This window comes from Lynx canadensis, chromosome A2, assembly GCF_007474595.2.
Source record: "Lynx canadensis isolate LIC74 chromosome A2, mLynCan4.pri.v2, whole genome shotgun sequence".
Classification (NCBI taxonomy): Eukaryota; Metazoa; Chordata; class Mammalia; order Carnivora; family Felidae; genus Lynx; species Lynx canadensis.
In genome coordinates, this window is record NC_044304.2 from 1,697,091 (window position 1) to 1,717,248 (window position 20,158).

At 48.2% G+C, this 20,158-nt stretch overlaps 1 protein-coding gene across 1 annotated transcript; it reads left to right on the plus strand.

Moving 5' to 3' along the window:
* Positions 1 to 2,315: 2,315 nt before the first annotated feature.
* LOC115502551 (zinc finger protein 555) lies at positions 2,316 to 16,269 on the plus strand. The gene is made up of 4 exons (XM_030298043.2): positions 2,316 to 2,456; positions 12,710 to 12,836; positions 13,271 to 13,454; positions 14,562 to 16,269. The coding sequence occupies exons 1-4, from the start codon at positions 2,454 to 2,456 to the stop codon at positions 16,105 to 16,107; spliced, it is 1,860 nt and encodes a 619-aa protein (XP_030153903.1). The 5' UTR covers positions 2,316 to 2,453; the 3' UTR covers positions 16,108 to 16,269.
* The last annotated feature ends 3,889 nt before the right edge of the window (positions 16,270 to 20,158 follow it).

The following is a 20,158-nucleotide window of genomic DNA, read 5'->3' on the forward strand; positions in this document are numbered from 1 at the left end:
AAAAACCAGCCCTCCCAACGCCTTATGAATGGATGCTTACGGTTTGGATAAAATCTCTAGTCAGAATATCATGTATCTGAAAAGTGCTACCTTTCAAACACAAAGATGCAAAGACATTGTTCTCTAAAAAACGGTCAGATCACCCCAAGATGCGCCGCTGTGGGAGCAGAGTCATGTTGAAGGAGCCCGTGGAAAGTTCAAAGTCGTCCCACAAAAAATCAGGCTGGGAAGAGGCGTTCTTTGTGCCCCATGCTGAGGCATTTTCCTCTGCTTCAGAGCCATCTTGTGAACTTCCTGTCACTGCTGTAACAAATTCCTGCATACTTAGTGACTTAACCAGTTTCTTACAACAGTTCTGGAGGTCAGAAGTCTAAAATCAAGGTGTTGGCAAGGCCGTCTTCTTTTTGGAGACCCTAAGAGAATCTCTTCCCTCACCTTTATCTGGCTTCTAGAAGCCACCCAAACCCCTTGGCCTGAGATCCCTCCGACATCCTCACAGCCAGCAGCTGGGGGTCTGACCATCTCTCTGACTCCTACCCCCTGCCTTTGTCTCCTGAGGACCTCCTGAGGACGCTGGGCTGGCTGTCTGGGAACCCAGGGTCACCCCCGCCTCAGGGTCCTTAGTCCCTTCTGCAAAGTCCCTCTTGCCATGTGCGGGGCCATGTTCACAGGTTCTGGTGATCACCACGTGTGCACCTTTATTCTCTGGCCACATCTTTCATACTTGGCTTTATGATGTGGGGTTGGAGTGGGCCGAACATGCAGGAAACCACATTTCTACTTCGCCAGCGGCTCCCCGAATACTAGAACCTTCTAACCGCAGGGTGGACGGAGGGCGCAGGAGGGGGAAGGGGTCTGCGCCTTCCTGTCCTGTCACTCTGTGCGTTTGAGAATGCCTTTGTTACCTCCACACATGAATCACATCTCCAATAACTTGACTCGCACTTCTTTCCCCTCAGGCTGCTACAGTGTTACTTTGTTCTCTGTGCAATGAATGTTTTGTGAAGAATCCCGAGATCAGCCTCATTTTTCACCTTAATGAATGAAATGACATGTCCTTTATGAGTGATGCTTACAGGGTATTTATCTGAACACACTATGGCAGGCAGACGGTGCTGGAGGTTCGTGCCAGAACCCGGTCTTAAGGCAGACTTCTAAATCTCCTGCTGATTTATTGAAATTTGGCTTTCATTATTAATCCATATTAAGCGAAAAAGTATATAATCATACTTTAAGTAGCTTATGAATCCAACAAGTCATTTTTAACTCGAAGCTTTTTATGTATTAATTTTCTAAACACTCATTTTTATGACAGCGTATAAAACCTTTTTGCAAACCCCCCCAGATTTTTTTTTTTTTTTTTTAATTCTGTTTGTAAATCAAGTAAGTGGTACCAAGCGTTTGGACGTCCAGACCCAGCCTAGGCACAGTTTTCTTAAGCGGGTAGGCCTTATTAGATACCTTGGGTGTTAAGCCCCCATTTATTAAGTGTTTTCAGGTCCGTCCCAAAGCCTTACAGAAGCTTTCCTGTCGTTTCAAATCAGTTAAGATAGGAACTCAATTGCCTGGGGGACATCACGCTTTTAGGCTGCGGAATTCCCTGGGGACACAACAGAAACCTGATTCGAAATACATCTCTCTGCAGCGTAAAACGCACACCTGCGGGTTTCAAAAGCTGCCCGCACTGGAGCGGGGCGCCAGGTCCCGATCCCCCGCGATCAGCGGACCTCCAGGACCGGGACGGGGCCGGAGCCACAGATGTCAAAGGTCACTCCTGAACCCCGAGACCGACCCGGCCTTCCGTGCGGTGACGTCACTGCGTAGGGTCTTTGTTCTTGAACAAAGAGTACTCGTCCACGGTCACCTCGCCTCCGGGCCTTCCGGCCCTGTCTTCTCGGTCCCGGCTCCGGACAGGGGACGCTCCGTGGGGAAACTGAGTCAGGAGGTCAGGGCCTGCCACGCCGCGCCACCAGGAGGCTCAACTCCCGGCGCACATCCGGAGTGAGCGGGTCAGCCACGTGTGTCGGGACGGCCTGTCGCTCAGGTGCAGGGGTGTGGCAACGGAGAACCGTCCAATCAGAACGACAAGGGCGTTTCTCGAAACACAATCAGGGGCCCCGGGGGCGGTGTCTGGATAACTAGCCAATCAGGGACTTGAGTGAGGAGCACTGTCCAATCAAGGGCACCAGAGGCGGGTCTAGGAAAAGTATCCAATCAGGAGCCCTGGGAGAGGGAGGACTCCGAGCACCATCCAATCAGGGCGCGGGGGCCCGGAACACCGTCCAATCAGGCGCAGGGGCGGGCGCGCTTGCGGCCGCGTGGACGTGGCTCCGGGCAGGTCCCGGGGGCTCCTGCGCACCTGCCCGCGCGGACCCAGGTGTCCTCTCACCTGCCCGGCCCTCCGGCCCGGGGGGAAGACGTCTTCCCCGGAGAGCTCGGAGCCGGGCCCCGACATGGTGAGTGCGCGCGGCCCGGGCCGAGACCGGGAGTAGCTGGTTCCATCCGGCCGGATCCCGCTCCCTGCGGCCGCGGCCCGGGTGTCCCCGTCCCCGGGGCTCCCGACCCGAGTCTCCGCCTTCGGGCGAGGGAGGGGGGGATGTTGGGGACTCGCAGTCCTGGGTTGCCCCCCACCTCGGGGGGCGGGCGAGGAGTGTGGGGGGACCTGTCTGGGGCCCTGGGCTCGGGGTGGGGGGACCCCCTGACAGATCATTGGCCCCAGGTAACCGCTCCTGGGAGGGACGTGGCAGACAGCCGACTGGATCTGGGGCTGAGGGGAGAGGCGGTTCCGGCGCCTGGGTTCCCCTGCGGGGGGCTGGTGCGGCCTCCTGCGAAGCGTCATGCCCTCCCCTCAACACCTGCAGCGGGCCCGGGGTCGGCGCCCTTTGTTCGGGGGTGCAGGGCGGGGGGCCTGCACCGCGCCTGCCTGGTTCGTCCCCCCCACCCCACCCCGCCCCGAGAAGATGTATTCACTTACCGGAACCTCGGTGTTTTAGCAGATGTCAAACCCGTTTAGTTAATAGCGCGAAGGCGAGCATGAAATGTTTTCAAAGGAGTGGATTTCAGAAAAATAAGAAAATGTCTTACATTCCATTTGTTAAACGTTCTCTGGAAGTCCGTCCCCGTGTGTAGTAAGTTTCTCAGGTCTGTGCCTTTGGGTGATGACAGGTGGAATCCCGGGCCTCCCCGGGAAAGGCTTTCTGGGGAAAAGAGTGTCCGCGGAATAGAGAACATCTCCCTTCCCGAGGGCTGCGGAGGAACGAATACCCTTCCGCAAAGCGTGGTAGGTCAGTTGGTAAATTAGAAGGATAAACCAGTCTGTGAGATTGGTTGGCCAATCTCGTTGAGTTGGCCGCGTGGAGCATTTGTGACAGTACCGTTTCCTTTTATTGCTGATACACTTTGCTGTAATGTGCAACAAATTAGTGTCCATGGAAGGGGTAGGAATGCAAGCATCTTTGTTATTTAGAAGTCAGTCTGTCACTGTCTCATGAATTAAAGTGTTCATCATTTCTGCCTCCGCTCTTCAGGGGCTGTCCCGCCGTGAATCGAGTTTTCCCCGTAGGCCTGGACCCGTTTCCCATTGATTCGGCTGTCTTCCATCATGTCGGAGTGCTGTTGCCTTAAAACCCCGAGTGTCGGCAGGCCCTGCCTTGTTATTTAGAACACTTTGCCTGTCCTTGGACATTTGTTCTTCTTGTTAGATTTGCAGAATTACTCTTTGTCTAGTCCACCCCAAAAAATCACACTTGGGCTTGTGGGTTTAATAGAATATTACGAAGACTGTAGGTCTGTCTTGGGAGGGTTGGTATCTTAGTAACAGTGAGATCTTGTCTCTGTGCTTTCTTTCCATTTATTTCTTTTTGGGTATTAACCCTTAATGGTTTCAGATTTTTCCATTTGGCTCTTTCTATAGCTTTCATTTTACTTATTTGATACTATTGGAATTTGGTTTTCACCATGGTATGTGTTATCTTTTTTTTTTTTTTTTAAATTTTTTTTTTTCAACGTTTATTTATTTTTGGGACAGAGAGAGACAGAGCATGAACGGGGGAGGGGCAGAGAGAGAGGGAGACACAGAATCGGAAACAGGCTCCAGGCTCTGAGCCATCAGCCCAGAGCCTGACGCGGGGCTCGAACTCACGGACCGCGAGATCCTGACCTGGCTGAAGTCGGACGCTTACCAGACTGCGCCACCCAGGCGCCCCTGTGTTATCTTTTTTAAATGAATTTTTTACTTGCTGTTAATGAAATTTGGTTTCATATTGAATTTTTATCCTGGAATCTTGTTAAAAATCTTATTTTGTGACTGTCATTTTTGTTATGTCGGTGTCCCGTATATAGTTTTTTTTTCAATTTTTTTTAACGTTTATTTATTTTTGAGACAGAGAGAGACAGAGCATGAACAGGGGAGGGGCAGAGAGAGAGGGAGACACAGAATCGGAAACAGGCTCCAGGCTCTGAGCGGTCAGCACAGAGCCCAACGCGGGGCTCGAACTCACGGACCGTGAGATCATGACCTGAGCCGAAGTCGGACGCTTAACCGACCGAGCCACCCAGGCGCCCCCTGTATATACAGTTTTTAAGCTTAGGCACGAAGACCAGTGTTTGTTTTCTAGTATTGACCTGTGTTTATTTTCTGGTGGTACCGGATCAGATGTCTAGTATAATGTTGATTAAATCAAGAGGGAGGTGCCAGGCATACCTGATTTGGACCCAATTGTTTTGGAGGAAACAATGAGCTTCATACTGTTTTATATGATCTTTGTTCTGTTTGGAACCTTCTTTCATTGGTTTTCCTTGACCAGGTTGGGCATGTTACCATCGTTTCCCAGTGGTAAGATTTTTTACGTATGATTGCTGAATATTATAAAATGGCTTTTGACGTCTCTTGGGAGCGTTACACGTAAATCACACGAATTGGTTTTAGCATACTCTGTTGTGTAATATAGCACTAATGCAGGAAAATGCATTTGACACAGGTTCAGTTGACAGATACCTTAAAAAAGAACCTGCCGTGCAGTGAAATTCAGCCGTAAATGTAGAACAAGCCTTCACACGAGAAGCCCCACTCGAAGTGAACTCCAGGCAGGCCCTCTCCCTCTCCAGGGGTAACGAATACGTAGAAGTATATGAAGACTTGTATGTGTATATTTGTGGTTCTGCCCATAGAGTTCCGTACACACATATCGTTACGTGTGTATGTAACATGTACATGTGTGTATGTTTTTTAGCGATTTAGGTATCCATCTGCAGTATAATCTGAAATGATTAATTTTCCTGCTCTCCTCTCCTCTGCCCTGCAGCCAGTCATTCATATGTATCTATGTCAGTAGCCACACAGAGATCAATGAATGACACACAAACACACACGTCAACATATATACGTTCTTCCGAACCCGCTTGTGTGGCACATTTCCCGTAGTACGGCAACTTGATTTTCTTATTTATCATTTTCCTCCCAAGAGAATTTAAAAGCCACGTGGTTCAGAATTCTTGTTTTGTTCAGTGCTGCAGCCCGGTGCCCGCAGGTTCTAGGACCCAAGTAACCGCGACCTGAATACAGTTCACTCCGCGAAAGAGCCAGAGGTGAGGTCCTCAGACAGAGCGGTCCTGCAGGGACACAGGGCTCTGCCACGAGCAGGAGCGTGAGGGCATGAGGGCAATAGGAGAGGTTCCTGTTGCCTACTCACCTTAGTGCCCGGCAGAAGTCAGTGCATTCTTCTTACCACACTGGGAAACGGCAGTCACAACAGAGAAACCACCACACGGTGTGTGTACGAGTGCAGGCGTTGGAGGGGTTTCGGGGATGTTACCGACCGTCCTGCATTTCCTCTGCCGTGAGCCAGTTTTAATAATACCTGCTTTGCGGAGTTTTTAAGAATATCCGAGCTGATGCATACGAGGCTTTTGGCAATCTTTTGCATATACTGGGTTCTGCATGGCGCTTAAAAATTTAATTTCATAAAGGTGGTGAATTTGAGCCAGGTGTGCTGGGAGTCCCTGTCTCCATCTGCTGGGGCTGCTGTAACAAAAATGCCATAGACCAGGGGCGCCCGGGTGGCTCAGTCGGTTGAACGTCCAACTTCGGCTCGGGTCATGATCTCACGGTTTGTGAGTCCGAGCCCCGCATCGGGCTCTGTGCTGACAGCTCAGAGCCCGGAGCCTGCTTCGGATTCTGTGTCCCCCCGGTCTCTCTCTGCCCCTCCCCAGCTTGCGTTCTGTCTCTCAAAAATAAACATTTTAACGTTTATTTATTTTTTTGGGGACAGAGAGAGACAGAGCATGAACGGGGGAAGGGCAGAGAGAGAGGGAGACACAGAATCGGAAACAGGCTCCAGGCTCTGAGCCATCAGCCCAGAGCCCGACGCGGGGCTCGAACTCACGGACCGCGAGATCGTGACCTGGCTGAAGTCGGACGCTTAACCGACTGCGCCACCCAGGCGCCCCATAAACATTTTAAAAATAAAATAAAATTGAGGCGCCTGGGTGGCTTAGCCGGTTGAGTGTCCGACTTTGGCTCGGGTCATGATCTCACGGTTTGTGAGTCCGAGCCCCGCATCGGGCTCCGTGCTGACAGCTCAGAGCCCGGAGCCTGCTTCGGATTCTGTGTCCCCCCGGTCTCTCTCTGCCCCTCCCCAGCTTGCGTTCTGTCTCTCAAAAATAAACATTTTAAAAATAAAATAAAATTGAGGCGCCTGGGTGGCTTAGTCGGTTGAGTGTCTGACTTTGGCTCGGGTCGTGATCTCACGGTTTGTGAGTCCGAGCCCCACATTGGGCTCCGTGCTGAGAGCTTAGGGCCTGGAGCCTGCTTCCGATTCTGTGTCTCCCTCTCTCTCTGCCCCTCCCCCACTCATGGTGTCTTTCTTTCTAAAAAATAAATAAACATTAAAAAAATGCCACAGACCAGGCGCTTATAAACAATACACATTTGTCTCTCACAGTTCTGGAGACCGAGAAGTCCAAGGTCAAGGTGTCTTGATGTCAGATTTGGCAGATTTCTGGCAGAATTCGTGTCTGGTGAGGACCTTCTTCCTGGCTCACAGACAGTGGTCTCCTCACTGTGTGCTCACATGGCGGGAGGGACGAGGGAGCTCTCTCGGGCCTCTTATAAGGGCACTCACCCCACCTATGAGGGCTGAAGCCTCCTGGCCTAATCCCCTCCCCAGGGCCCCACCTCTCAATACCCTCACACTAAAGTTAGGATTGAACATGAATTTTGGAGGGCACAAAAACATTTCAGTCCGTAGCAGTCCCCAAGACCACCCTTAAGTTCAGAGGTCCATTAGGAGGACTCCCAGGACTCAGCACGTAGTTGCGCTCACGGCCCTGATTTATTACAGCGCGAGAGAATACAGCACCAGGTCAGCAGAGGGGAGATGTGCCTGGGGCCAAGTCCGAGGACACCAGCCACAGGGTTCCAGGTGTCCCCTCTGGGGACATCATGCAGGATATGCTCAGTCCCTCCAGCAGCCCGGAGTGAGGGCACATGTAAATGGTGTCTACCAGGGAAGCTAACGAGAGACTCTGGTACCGGGTCATGGAGACACCCTATGCCTAGCACGTACCAACATTCTAGACTCCCAGAAGGAAAGCTGGTCTTCAGCACAAGACATGACTAGCATAACAAGACATAGGGAGCCTCTCCTAACAGGGGGGTGGGAAGCCTTCCCAAATCCAAGTTCCTGTGAACCAGCCAAGGGCCAACCTTGGGAGCAGGACTCAGGCCTATTAAGTTAACACTTCTGAACAGTCCGTTCTGGGGCTCCTGGGTGGCTCAGTCGGTTGGGCGTCCGACTTCAGCTCAGGCCATGATCTTACAGCTCGTGGGTTCGAGCCCCGCGTTGGGCTCTGGGCTGACAACTCGGAGCCTGGAGCCTGCTTCAGATTCTGTGTCTCCCTCTCTCTCTGCCCCTCCCCTGCTCATGCTCTGTCTCTCTCTGTCTCAAAAATAAATAAAGACATCAAAAACAAATTTTTTTGAACAGTCCGTTCCTTTGGCCCTCGGAGAAGACATCTTTACAGCAAAATTATTATCAGTGGCACCCTGTGTAGCCGAGTGAGACCAGTCTGCAGTCTTGGTTTTGGTTATGCCCTTTATGGGTCCTGACTTGTCCAGTTCAAGCAAATCCCGTTGATCATAAAGGTAAAGGTCTTAGAACATTAGGAGGCTTCATCTTCAAAATTTCTGTATTGTTTCATTTTCACCTGGCCTCAGGTGTCCGTTCTGGCATGGCACAACTCTGGCTGACTCAAGTGTCTTGCAGGGATAAGATAGTGCCCTGATGGGATATGCATTAGGCAGCCAGGTCAGCGGGTCCCCACTGTGGACTCTGGGGGGGGGGGGGGGGCTTGCCCTGGAGTTTTCAGTGCAGCCTATTTATTGTTTTAAAAAATATTTTTATTTATTTTTGAGAGAGAGGGAGACAGGGTGTGAGTGGGGGAGGGGCAAAGAGGGAGGGAGCTAGAATATGAAGCAGGCTCCAGGCTCTGAGCTGTCAGCACAGAGCCCGGTGTGGGGCTTGAACTCACGAACCGCGAGATCATGACCGCATCCGACTTTGGCTCAGGTCATGAGTCGGACGCTTAACCGACTGAGCCACCCAGGCGCCCCAGCCTATTTTTTAAACTTTATTTATTTTGAGAGACGGAGAGAGAAGGGGCGGCCGGGGGGGGGGGGGGGGGGAGATGAATGGGGGCGGGGCAGGGGGAGACAGAATCCCAAGCAGTCCCCACGCGGTCAGCACAAAGCCCAACATGGCGCTCGAACTGACGAATCACGAGATCATGACCTGAGCCGAAGTCGGACGCTTAGCCAACTGAGCCACCCGGGCGCCCTCAGTGCAGCCTATTTGAAGTAACTCAGTCTGGTCCTTGTTAGCAGGGAAGCCTGCGGTGGTCACCTTCAGACACTTTTGTGACCCACAACACTAGTTCGTCCACCTCACCGGTGGGGACGGCATCTGGGGGTGGTCTGTGCGGAAAGTAACAGAAACGAACAGCTTGATTTCAGATTGTCTCATTGGAGAACAAGGCCTTCACCACCGGCAACCGCGAGTGACCCAGATGGACCACCTGGAGGTTTTCGTGGGTTAGGACCTCAGACAAGTGTCCTAAGTTTGCAGGGTTCCCGGTCAGAGTCCTGTTCCTGGAGCGTGCACCTGCTTTCAGAGCAGCCCAGCGTGCAGTGAGGCTGAAACAGCCATCGCGGACACCGCGGGCCGTTAGCTTGCAGTCAAGTTCAGGCGGTTCGCAATTCCCCAAATCACCAGGGGCCTCTTTTAGCAGCAGCAGAGCTGAGACGCTGCAGGGTCAGAACTGTGTGTTCCAAGCTGCACGTGCGGTCCCTGCTCTCATCGGAGTCCACGTGACACACTGCCGGACCGTCGTCTGCGTCTAGCGGCCATCGGAAATGGGTTTTGGTGGGGCGCCTCGGTGGTGGTTCAGTCAGTTGAGCATTTGACTTCAGTTCAGGTCATGCTCTTGCAGTTTGTGGGTTCGAGCCCCGCGTTGGGGTCTGTGCTGACAGCTCAGAGCCTGGTGCTGCTTTGGATTCTGTATCTCCCTCTCTGCCCCTCCCTTGCTCACGCCCTGTCTCTCACCCTCTCAAAAATAATAAACTTTAAAAAAAAAAAAAAGAAAGAAAAAGAAGTAGGTTTTTGTAAGAGCTCTTTGGCAAGCTGAAAACTTGTACTTAAAATTCCCAAAGCATCTCTCCATTTAGAGATTGCCTGCTTCACTGTTTCCCTCTGGTTGTGAACCTCCGGTAGGTAAAAACTCAGTAAAAAACCTAAACTTGTTCTACCACTTAGGAGTTTAAATTCCACCCCATGCACCAGTGGCAACAAGCAAGGGGGTCGTGTCCTGTCCACACTGTTTCCCTGCACTGATTGGGATGATTCCTTTAGCATTTATTACATTACAGGCATGTGCGTCCATTTTTATCTTACTTGCAGATGCAGTAGCCACAAAACAAATCCAATTTAAGTAAAAAAACCACAAAACAACCTTTTCCCTTTTTCCTCATCACAAGCTTATTTGAAGCCGTTTGAGTTCTGTAGTGTTGCCGTAACAAGTGACCATAAACTGGGTGGCTTCAGAACTCACTCTCTCAGATTCTGGAGGCTGGAAGCCCAAGATCAAGATGGCGGAGGGTTGTGCTTCTGTGTCATCCTGGTGTCTTACGGCCTCGGGCAGCCCCGGGTGTTCTTTTGTTGGTGACAGCATAATTCCAATCTCTGCACCCCATCTTCACGTGGCTGCCGTCCCTGCGTGTCCTTGACTTTGCATTGGCATTCCCCCTTCAGGATGCCACCAGCCAGATTGGATTCGGGCCCATCCTACCGACCTTGTCTTAACTGGGTTACATTTGCAAAGATCTTATTTCCAGGGAAGGTCACATTCATAGATACCAAGGGTTAGGATTTCAGCGTACCTTTTTGGGAGACAGCGTAACCCACGACGAGGCCCTCGTAGTGAGTCCGGCATTTACTGGGTAACACTACAGCTGCCAGGGACGATCCCGGCTGCCATGTGAGGGGTGGGCCGGGAGGCTGCGGCAGCCCAGCAGCAACCAGGCAGAAGGATGGGGAGAGGATCCCTGCCCCTGTTCCCTTGGTTTATCTGAAGTTCTGCTCCAGTCCTGGAAACTGATTTAACTAATTTTTTTCTCCCAGCGCAATGCAAACTTTTCATATATTATGCCCATCCATAGTTTACCCTTGGGAACCTGGGGGCCCGTTCTCCTCCTGCCTGGAAGAGAGAACAAAAATCCGAGACCTCACCAAAGCTGTGTTTCATTTAAGTCTTCTTGCTCAGGTAGCATGGCCCAAAGCAGCAGTATACCCAGCGCGCCAGCCCCCCTGGGGATGGACCTCTGTCACCTTTACCTCTGTCAACTCTTGATTCATGACAGACTGCAGCTCAGCTGTCTCTCCACACCTTCTCTCCATACACATGGCTTCTGCTATGTTTCAGTGAGCCAGGGGTGTTCTAGCAGATTCCACTTCCGATGCCAACTCTGTCTGGTGTCCCCCAAGACCATCCTTGTGTCCTGCGAGTAGGACCCTCGTGACTTAGCATATAGTTTTACTCATGACTGTGATCTGTTACAACAAACGGAGACACAGCAGAGTTAGCACAGGGAACAGGCACGTGGGGAAAGTCACACGGAGTGCGCCCAGCAGTGAGTCTTGACAACGCGGGAGGTACTGTCACGCAGGGAGTCTTGGTAGAGACCCAGCGCCCGGCATTTTGACTCCAGACTCCCAGAAGGAAGGCAGGTGTTGCGTATTAACGTGTCACGTGCACAGCAGTTTAGACACCGTGGGTGAGATCAGTCAGGCTGGTGTGAAACCTGAAACCCAGGTTCCCAGACACCAGCCTTGCCAGGAGTTGTGTCTACGAATAAAGTTAAGGCCCCTGATGGCACGTTTCGTACACACTAGGAGTGGGGATTCACTGGAAGAAGCACTACAGATAACTAAGAACAGTGCAGCTGACTCAGGGACCGGTTGCTCCCTGTGCGCGTCACGGGGATTTTCCCATTCAGCTGCTACCCTGTTGAACAGGTAAATTCTGGCAGAACTGCCGACTGAGAGTATTTTCTCCTGCTCATAGATGTCAGTGGGCCGAGGAACTTTTTAAAAGACCAGGGTTCAAGGGAGGCATGCAGCTCAGTGGGTCCTGTGCTCTCAGGGGTTGGCCTGACATGCTCACGTGCCCAGCAGGGGAGGGACAGGGGGAGGAGAGAAATTGAGAGCATGGCCTCTGGGATGATGTATGGAGGGGGGAGCTTTTACCTGCAACTTGATATGTGGGAGGGTTTCCTTTGTAGGAAGGCACTGCCTAACCCGATCTGTTTTTATCATCAAGGGCAAATTCACTGATGGGTGTTTTTGACTTCAGTTAACCCCCTGGTGGGATGGGACTCAACCTTATCCTCAGTACTCTTCCATGTTTCTGGTGGGAAGAGCTGCTTGTCACCAGATAACATTTGTCTGGTGGGGGTCCGGCGGGCAGTCGCACTGAGACTCGGGAGTGTGGGGAATGAATGGATGCAGGTCTGAGTTCTCAAGCCTGTTTCCTCTTCCCTGAGCTCTGACCTCTCAACAACTTTCTATCCTATTCCTGTATGACACAAATACATAAACAGTACTTCCTCAAGAGAATTTTGTCATTTAGCCAGTAGGACCTGTCCACTTAGGGCCTGGAGTTAAGATGTTGTGGTCAGTTGGCCCCTGCTGCAAGTTGGATTCCACCAAGTCTCTCAGGAAGGAAAAGTCCCCAATCCTTGAGTGTGTTCTTATTTCATAAAACCTCACCCACGTTTGACCTGGGGCTTGACATGGTGCGCAACAGGGAAGGAGCGAAAATAGTTTGTATCACAAAGGACCGATAGGTCTTAAAATACAAATATTTGATTCATTTGGAGAGCTGTTCTGTGAATTCTCCATTGTGGTCCGAACCCTTTGGTTAAAGGAGAATGAGATTTGATGTGGTTGCAGTAAGAGTGTAAAGATAAGTTCTGTAGGGTGAGTGGTACTGTTGAACTTGTGAGGAGGATGTAAGTGTGGACAGAGTGAGAGATCTGATGATTGAGTCATCGAGTGGATGTTGGGTGACCACAGGGTCTTGTCTGAATGTCCCGTGAATTGAACTGACTTGCTCTAGAGTCTCAACTTTCCTTCTGCACATATGTTGGGTGTTTTAGGACTCAGTGGTCTTTGAGGATGTGGCTGTGGACTTTACCCTGGAGGAGTGGGCTTTGCTGGATTCTGCTCAGAGGAAGCTCTACAGAGACGTGATGCTGGAAAACTTGAAAAACCTGGCCGCAGTGGGTAAGAATGACCTCATTCCTTCACTTGGTTGTTTGGAGAACAAGCATTTCTTACACATGAAGCCTGTTTCAAGATTTTAAATGTGGAAAGGGAATGCTTATTAATTAGTAAGCCAGGGTCACAACCATCAGAGAGCTAGAATCTTATAATGTCTGCATGAGAATGAGAATCTTTGTATTAAACTGATTTTTTTTTTCTTTCTATAAAGCAAGCTCCCTTTGTGTCTTCAGAAAATACCGATTTCATGGGTCATTAAGGAGCCCAATGAAGTTTATGTAATCGTATGAGAATTCAACTGCCTTCGTTCAATGGCTTACCGTTTTGAGCCCTCGTACTTGTATCGGTGAAGTCCCGATACAGCTAAAGTCCTCAGTGTCATTTCAACTAACAGGTACCTTCTTCCTTTAAAACTTTTGTTCCCTTTTTGCTTTCAGATGATGAGACTCAATTGAAGGCCAATGGGTCTGTTTCTCAGCAGGATGCTTATGGGAATAAAATATCCAAGGGAAACAAATTGGCAAAGTTCACCAGAAATGAATCCTGGGCCTCTGTTTTAGGGAAAATTTGGGAAGAACTCAGCACGGAAGATCAGCCCACAAACCAGGGGAGACACCTGAGGTGAGCTGCACTCACAAGAGAAAGCAGTATTCCAGGAGAGAATCCTAGTATGTCATGAAATTTAAAAAGCAAAGAAAACAAGTCACCCACAGGAGCCTAGATCAAATTTGTTTACTCAGTGAGAATTTTTACAAAAAAAATTTCCTTAAATATGATGTTGATGTTGAGTGTTAGAAACATAATTCAGTTGGAAACAATTAGGAGGAAAAAGCCCATGGTTTTTTTTGTTTGTTTTTTTTTTTAATTTTTTTTTTTAACGTTTATTTATTTTTGAGACAGAGAGAGACAGCATGAACGGGAGAGGGTCAGAGAGAGAGGGAGACACAGAATCTGAAACAGGCTCCAGGCTCTGAGCTGTCAGCACAGAGCCCGATGCGGGGCTCGAACTCATGGACCGTGAGATCATGACCTGAGGCGAAGTCGGATGCTTAACCGACTGAGCCACCCAGGCGCCCCGGAAAAGCCCATGTTTAAGAAATTGTTTTCAGGGAGCCTGGGGGGCTCAGTCCGTTGAGCACCCGCCTTTGGCTCAGGTCATGATCTCATGGTTCGTGGGTTCAAGCCCCGCATTGGGCTGTGTGCTGACATCTCAGAGCCTGGAGCCTGCTTCAGATTCTGTGTCTCCCTCTCTGCCCCTCCCTCCCTCACACTCTGTGTGTGTGTCTCTCTCTCAGAAATAAGTAAACATTTAAAAAAAAAAAAAGAAACTGTTTTCATCATGCCTATGGTTCAATCTCCTCATGATATTGTTTACTCTGCTTTATCAGATAGCCTACACATTCACTGAAATTGATGAAAGTGTAATCCTTTTTTTTTTTTTAACGTTTATTTATTTTTGAGAGACAGAGAGAGACAGAGCATGAGCAGGGGAGGAGTAGAGAGAGAGAGGGAGACACAAATCCAAAGCAGGCTCCAGGCTCTGAGCTGTCAGCACAGAGCCCGACACGGGGCTTGAACTCACAAACCATGAGATCATGACCTGAGCCAAAGTTGGACGCCTAACCGACTGAGCCATCCACGCGCCCCTAAGAATGTAATGCTGATACTTATTAGTAAATATTAAATCATTAGTCAAACTGTTGATAACATGCTTCTTCTTCTTAACAGAAATCCTGTGGTGGAGAGACTCTCTGAAAGTAATGGTCAGTGCAGGGAAGGCTCCATTCAGATTCCAAATCTTAATCTGTATGAGAAAACTCTTTGCGGAGTTAAAGAGGATGAATGCAGTGAGTATGAGAAAGTCTTCGGGCGTCACATCGCCATGCACGCTGGACACAAAGCGTATCAGTGTCAGGAGTGTGGGCGGGCCTATACCTGTCGTGCACACCTAAGAATGCATGTGAGAACCCACAACAGAGAGAGAACCTACGCGTGTAAATTATGTGGAAAAACCTTTCCTCGTACCTCTTCCCTCAACCGGCACGTAAGGATTCACACTGCTGAGAAAACCTATGAGTGTCAGCAATGTGGGAAGGCCTTCATTGATTTCTCAAGTCTTACTAGTCATGTGAGAACTCACACTGGAGAGAAGCCATATAAGTGCAAGGAATGTGGGAAAGCCTTCAGTTATTCCTCAACTTTCCGGAGACACATGATAACGCACACTGGAGAGAAGCCCTATAAATGTAAAGAATGTGGGGAAGCCTTCAGCTACTCCTCAACTTTTCGGAGGCATATGATCTCACACACTGGGGAGACACCACATAAATGTAAGGAATGTGGAGAAGCCTTCAGCTACTCCTCAGCTTTTCGGAGGCACATGATCTCACACACTGGAGAGAAGCCCTACGAATGTAAACAGTGTGGGAAAACCTTTATTTACCTGCAGTCCTTCCGGAGACACGAAAGGATTCACACTGGAGAGAAACCCTATGAATGCAAACAGTGTGGGAAAACCTTCATTTATCCCCAGTCCTTTCGAAGACACGAAAGGACTCATGGTGGACAGAAGCCCTATGAGTGCAGCCAGTGTGGGAAAGCCTTCAGCCATCCCTCGTCCTTTCGAGGGCATATGAGAGTGCACACTGGGGAGAAACCTTATGAATGCAGTCAGTGTGGCAAAACTTTCAACTGGCCCATCTCCTTACGAAGACATATGAGGACCCACACCAGAGAGAAACCCTACGAGTGCAAACAGTGTGGGAAAGCCTTCAATTTGTCTGCTTGCTTTCGAGAACATGTGTGGATGCATCCAGGAGACAAGTCCTATCAATGCAAGCTATGCGGGAAAGCGTTCTATTGCCACATATCCTTACAGAAACACATGAGAAGGCACACCGCAGAGAAACTCTATGAATGCAAGCAGTGCGGGAAAGCTTTCAGTTGGCCTGAACTCCTGCAGCAGCACGTGAGAACACATACCGCGGAGAAACCCTATGAATGTAAGGAATGCGGGAAGGTCTTCAAATGGCCGTCATCCTTGCCGATACATATGAGAGTGCACACTGGAGAGAAACCCTATGAATGTAAGGAGTGTGGGAAGGCTTTTAGTTGTTCCTCATCCTTAAGAAGACATGTAAGGATACACACTACCGAGAGACACTACTTATGCACTGCGGGAAATTCTGCAGATGAATTCATGCCCCATGCTTCAGAAAATCCACACCAGGAGAGAAATCTGATAAAAGTTGTAAATATGGTACTGCCTTTGTGAGAACCCCATCAAAGTGGACCCATGGGGTGTGCATTTCCAGTTCTTTTACAGATAAAAACTTGGGTGCAGAATAGCTCTCCAAGTACTCTTAGCTTTCATACGAAAGTTTGCAAATACTATGTTTTCCCCTACATTTCAGTAAATAAACCTATCTTTACAGTTTGTTGGACTCCTGGTGATTTGAAGTGTGTTTTTAATATGTAAGTAGTTTTAGTTTTTTACTTCTTTAAATTCTTTAAGGGGTTTTTGGAACAATGACACTTTGGTATTTCTTGGGATTTTCTTACTAGCTTGGTGTGGCAGATCCTGGGTATCACCTGTTACGTATTTTCTGCCATACTGAGAATCTATTTATTTAATTTGGCCAGAGGAGCCTTATTGCATTTGCTTTACAAATAGTTTGCAGAAATTGATAATTATGCAGAGTTCTTCAATGCATAGTCTCATGTGAATTGTCACTTTCAACTTTTTCCCTTTGCTCCTTGCCCTTGAGTGTGATTGGAAATTGGACAGTAGGCTTTTACTTGGGAGATACTTTGCAACCATGAGATATAAGATACAGAGTCTGAGGTGGTTCTTCCAGATTGTATTATGTCAACGTGGGCAGTGTTGGGAACTACATTTCCCAGAAACCCTTCCCTTTACGTTCAGATTTACCAATAGCCTAACTTGGCACGAGATTTGGAAGATGGAGGTGAAGAAGCCATTTCTGTTTGGAGCCATATTAAAGTGTGATAGATGCAAAGGAGGTTTTTCCCCTGATTTTGGCCCTGCCAATCAAGAGTATCATGCAAAAGAAATGCCATGTGCTTGCGGGGGCGCCTGGGTGGCACAGTCAGTTAAGCGTCTGACTTCAGCCAGGTCACGATCTTGCGGTCCGTGAGTTCGAGCCCCGCGTCAGGCTCTGGGCTGATGGCAGAGCCTGGAGCCTGTTTCCGATTCTGTGTCTCCCTCTCTCTCTGCCCCTCCCCCGTTCATGCTCTGTCTCTCTCTGTCCCAAAAATAAACGTTGAAAAAAAAATTCTTAAAAAAAAAAAAGAGAAATGCCATGTGCTTGATTCCCATTTTTCTCAGAGTTGCAGGCTTCCATGAATATCTTCCTGAGCTACATATAAAGGATCCATTTGTGTGGTCTTGCACTCACAGTTTGGATATTCTTACAAACTCTGATGTGTCCTCTAGACCACTGTTTCAGACTCATGGTTAGTGATCTTTTCTGATACTATGATTTCACTCTTCTCTAGATCTTCACATATGTGTATAAGGTCTAATTTGTATAGTGAACGCCTTATTTTCAATACTTTTAGTGACTCCGTGATCCTGATTCTGCCATAAAAGCTACAGTGTTGCTACAAAGCAAAATAACATATGGGACTTAGTTAACCTATCACATCTTATAGTGTGCTGAGTCAATCCTTCAACGTGAGAAAAAAACACCTCCGTATACTAGATTTTGGGAGAGCCAAGTGCTGTTTCTTGCTAAGGGTTTAACTGTTACGTTTGATTATGTGTCATTAAAAACAGTATGTATTTTGTCAAGGGAAATCTTTTGTAGATATTTCCTAGAAATACACAACTTACCGTGTTTTTATATCATCTGTGCACTTACTGCATTACTTTTCTGGGGCTGCTGTAACAAAGTACCACAGTCGGGTGGCTTAGGACAACAGAAATTTTGGTCTGATGGTTCTGAAGGTAGAAGTCTAAGTTCAAAGTATTGGCCAGACCATGCTTCCTCTGAAGGTGCTAAGGAAGGGTCTGCTCCAGCCCTCTCCTAGCTTTTAGTAGTTCATTGGCTTGTGGCGATATAACTGATCTTTACTCTGCATTCTGCCCACATGCGTGTTTATCTCTTCATCTGGCGTTCTTTTTATAAGGACCACACATATCAAGTTAGGGCTCATCCTATTCCAGTATCACCTCCTCTAATTATATTGGTGGTAACTCTGTTTCTAAATAAGATCACATTCTGAGGTGCTGGGGATAGGACTTTGGTGGACAATTCAACCCGTAACTCTACCAAATGCTATACTCTTTTTCATTTACTGAGAGAACACATTAAAATATCCCATGGCAATTATGCATTCCAGATCAACCGTAATTTTGGTAAGCATGATACATTCTAAGTCAGTATTTCCAGGTGCATACAACTTAAGACATTTTTGTCGTGTAACTTTTTTTATTGTTGCATAAGAATTTCCTATTAAACTGATTTCTTACTCATTGCTAATAAAACCTTAAATAATTGTTTTGTCAAAGCTTTCTAACTCAAACCACTGGGAACACACTGGTAGTCAATGAAAATTGGGTGCATTGAATTCAAGCAATTTGAGTGAACACATGGACAGTGGGATGTATCAGCCAGAGGGTGTTTGGAAGGATATATTTTCAGATTTTGGCTTGTGTTTGGTGATTGTAGAAGGCAGAAATAACTGAATTTAGCTAACTAAATTGGTAGAGCAGTCATTGAGAAGGTTTTTTTAAAAAAAATTTTTTTAATTTTAATTCCAGTTAACATAGTGCTATGTTAGTTTCAGGTCTACAATATAGTGATTCAACATTTCATACAGCACACGGTGCTCATCACAAGTACATTATCCCCATCACCTATTCAACTCATCCCCCTACTCTGTCCCTTCTGGGAACCAGCAGTTCTCCATAATTTAGAGTCTATTTCTTGATTTCTCTCTTTTTTTTCCACTTTTGCTGGTTTTGTTTCTTAAATTCCACATATGGGTGAAACCATATGGTATTTGTCTTTCTCTGACTGATTTCACTTAGCATAATACTCCAGCTCCATCCTTGTTGCAAATGGCAAGATTCCTTCTTTTTTATGGCTGAATGATCCATTGTGTGTGTATCTTCACATCCTTATCCATTGATCTATCAGTGGACACTTGGGCTGCTTCCATATCTTGGTTATTGTAAATAATGCTTCTGTAAACATCGGGCTGCACGTATCCCTTTGAATTAGTGTGCTTACATTCTTCAGGTAAATACCCAGTAATGCGAGTGCTGGATCATAAGGTAGTTCTATTTTGAAGTTTTTGAGAAACTTCTATATTGTTTTCCACAGTGGCTGCACCAGCTTGTATTCCCAGTAACCATGCACGAGTGTTCCTTTTTCTCCACATGCTTGCCAACACTTGTTTTTTCTTGTGTTGTTGATTGTAGCAATTCTGACAGGTGTGAGATGATACCTCATTGTGATTTTGATTTGCACTTCCCTGATGATGAGTGATGATGAGCATCTTTTCATATGTCTGTTGGCCATCTGTAGGTCTTCTTTGGAGAAATGTCTGTTCATGTCTTCTGCCCATTTTTTAATTGGATTTTTTGTTTTTTGGGTGTTTGGGTTTTATATATTCTTTATATATTTTAGATACTAATCCTTTATTGAATATGTTGCCTTTTAGTTCTTAAAAAGTTTTTTTTTTTTCTGTTTATTTTTTAGAGAGAGAGAGCCAGAGTATGAGCCAGCAAGAGGTAGAGAGAGCGAGAATACACCATCACTCTCGAACAGAGGTGCCCATTTGTTTTCAAATCCCCCAAACCTAGTCAGTGATCTTAGTTCCCTGTCTTTGTCATGTCTCACAAAAGGAATGCCTGTATATAGTCTTAGAAGTCTGTAAAACTTGATGCCATTAGGACGTCATGGCAGCCCCACCGGGCTGAGAGCACGTGCCCCATGGCCACAGCAGCCCCTATTCCCGCAGGAGCCCCTGCTCATCGCTCCCCACCTTGGCCGTGTGAACAGTCTCAAGCCCTCAGTGAAGTCACTACTGGATGTTTGGTCAGGGCCCTCAGGTAGGTGCATGCACACTCACACCTGCTGTCCCTCACTCACCTGCCCAGTGTTCTGGAATCTTCTGGCCTGAGGACTGAGGCTGCGGCACAAGCACTGTCGGCGCCAGGACTCCTCACCACAGCTCATGCCTACCCGCCGCCCATCCGGAACTACAACGCCACCTCACCAGTGCACATGTGCATTTCTACCAACGCCCGCGCTCTGCGTTCCGCGTAGTCTCAGCCCTGCTGCCTGTGGAAAGTG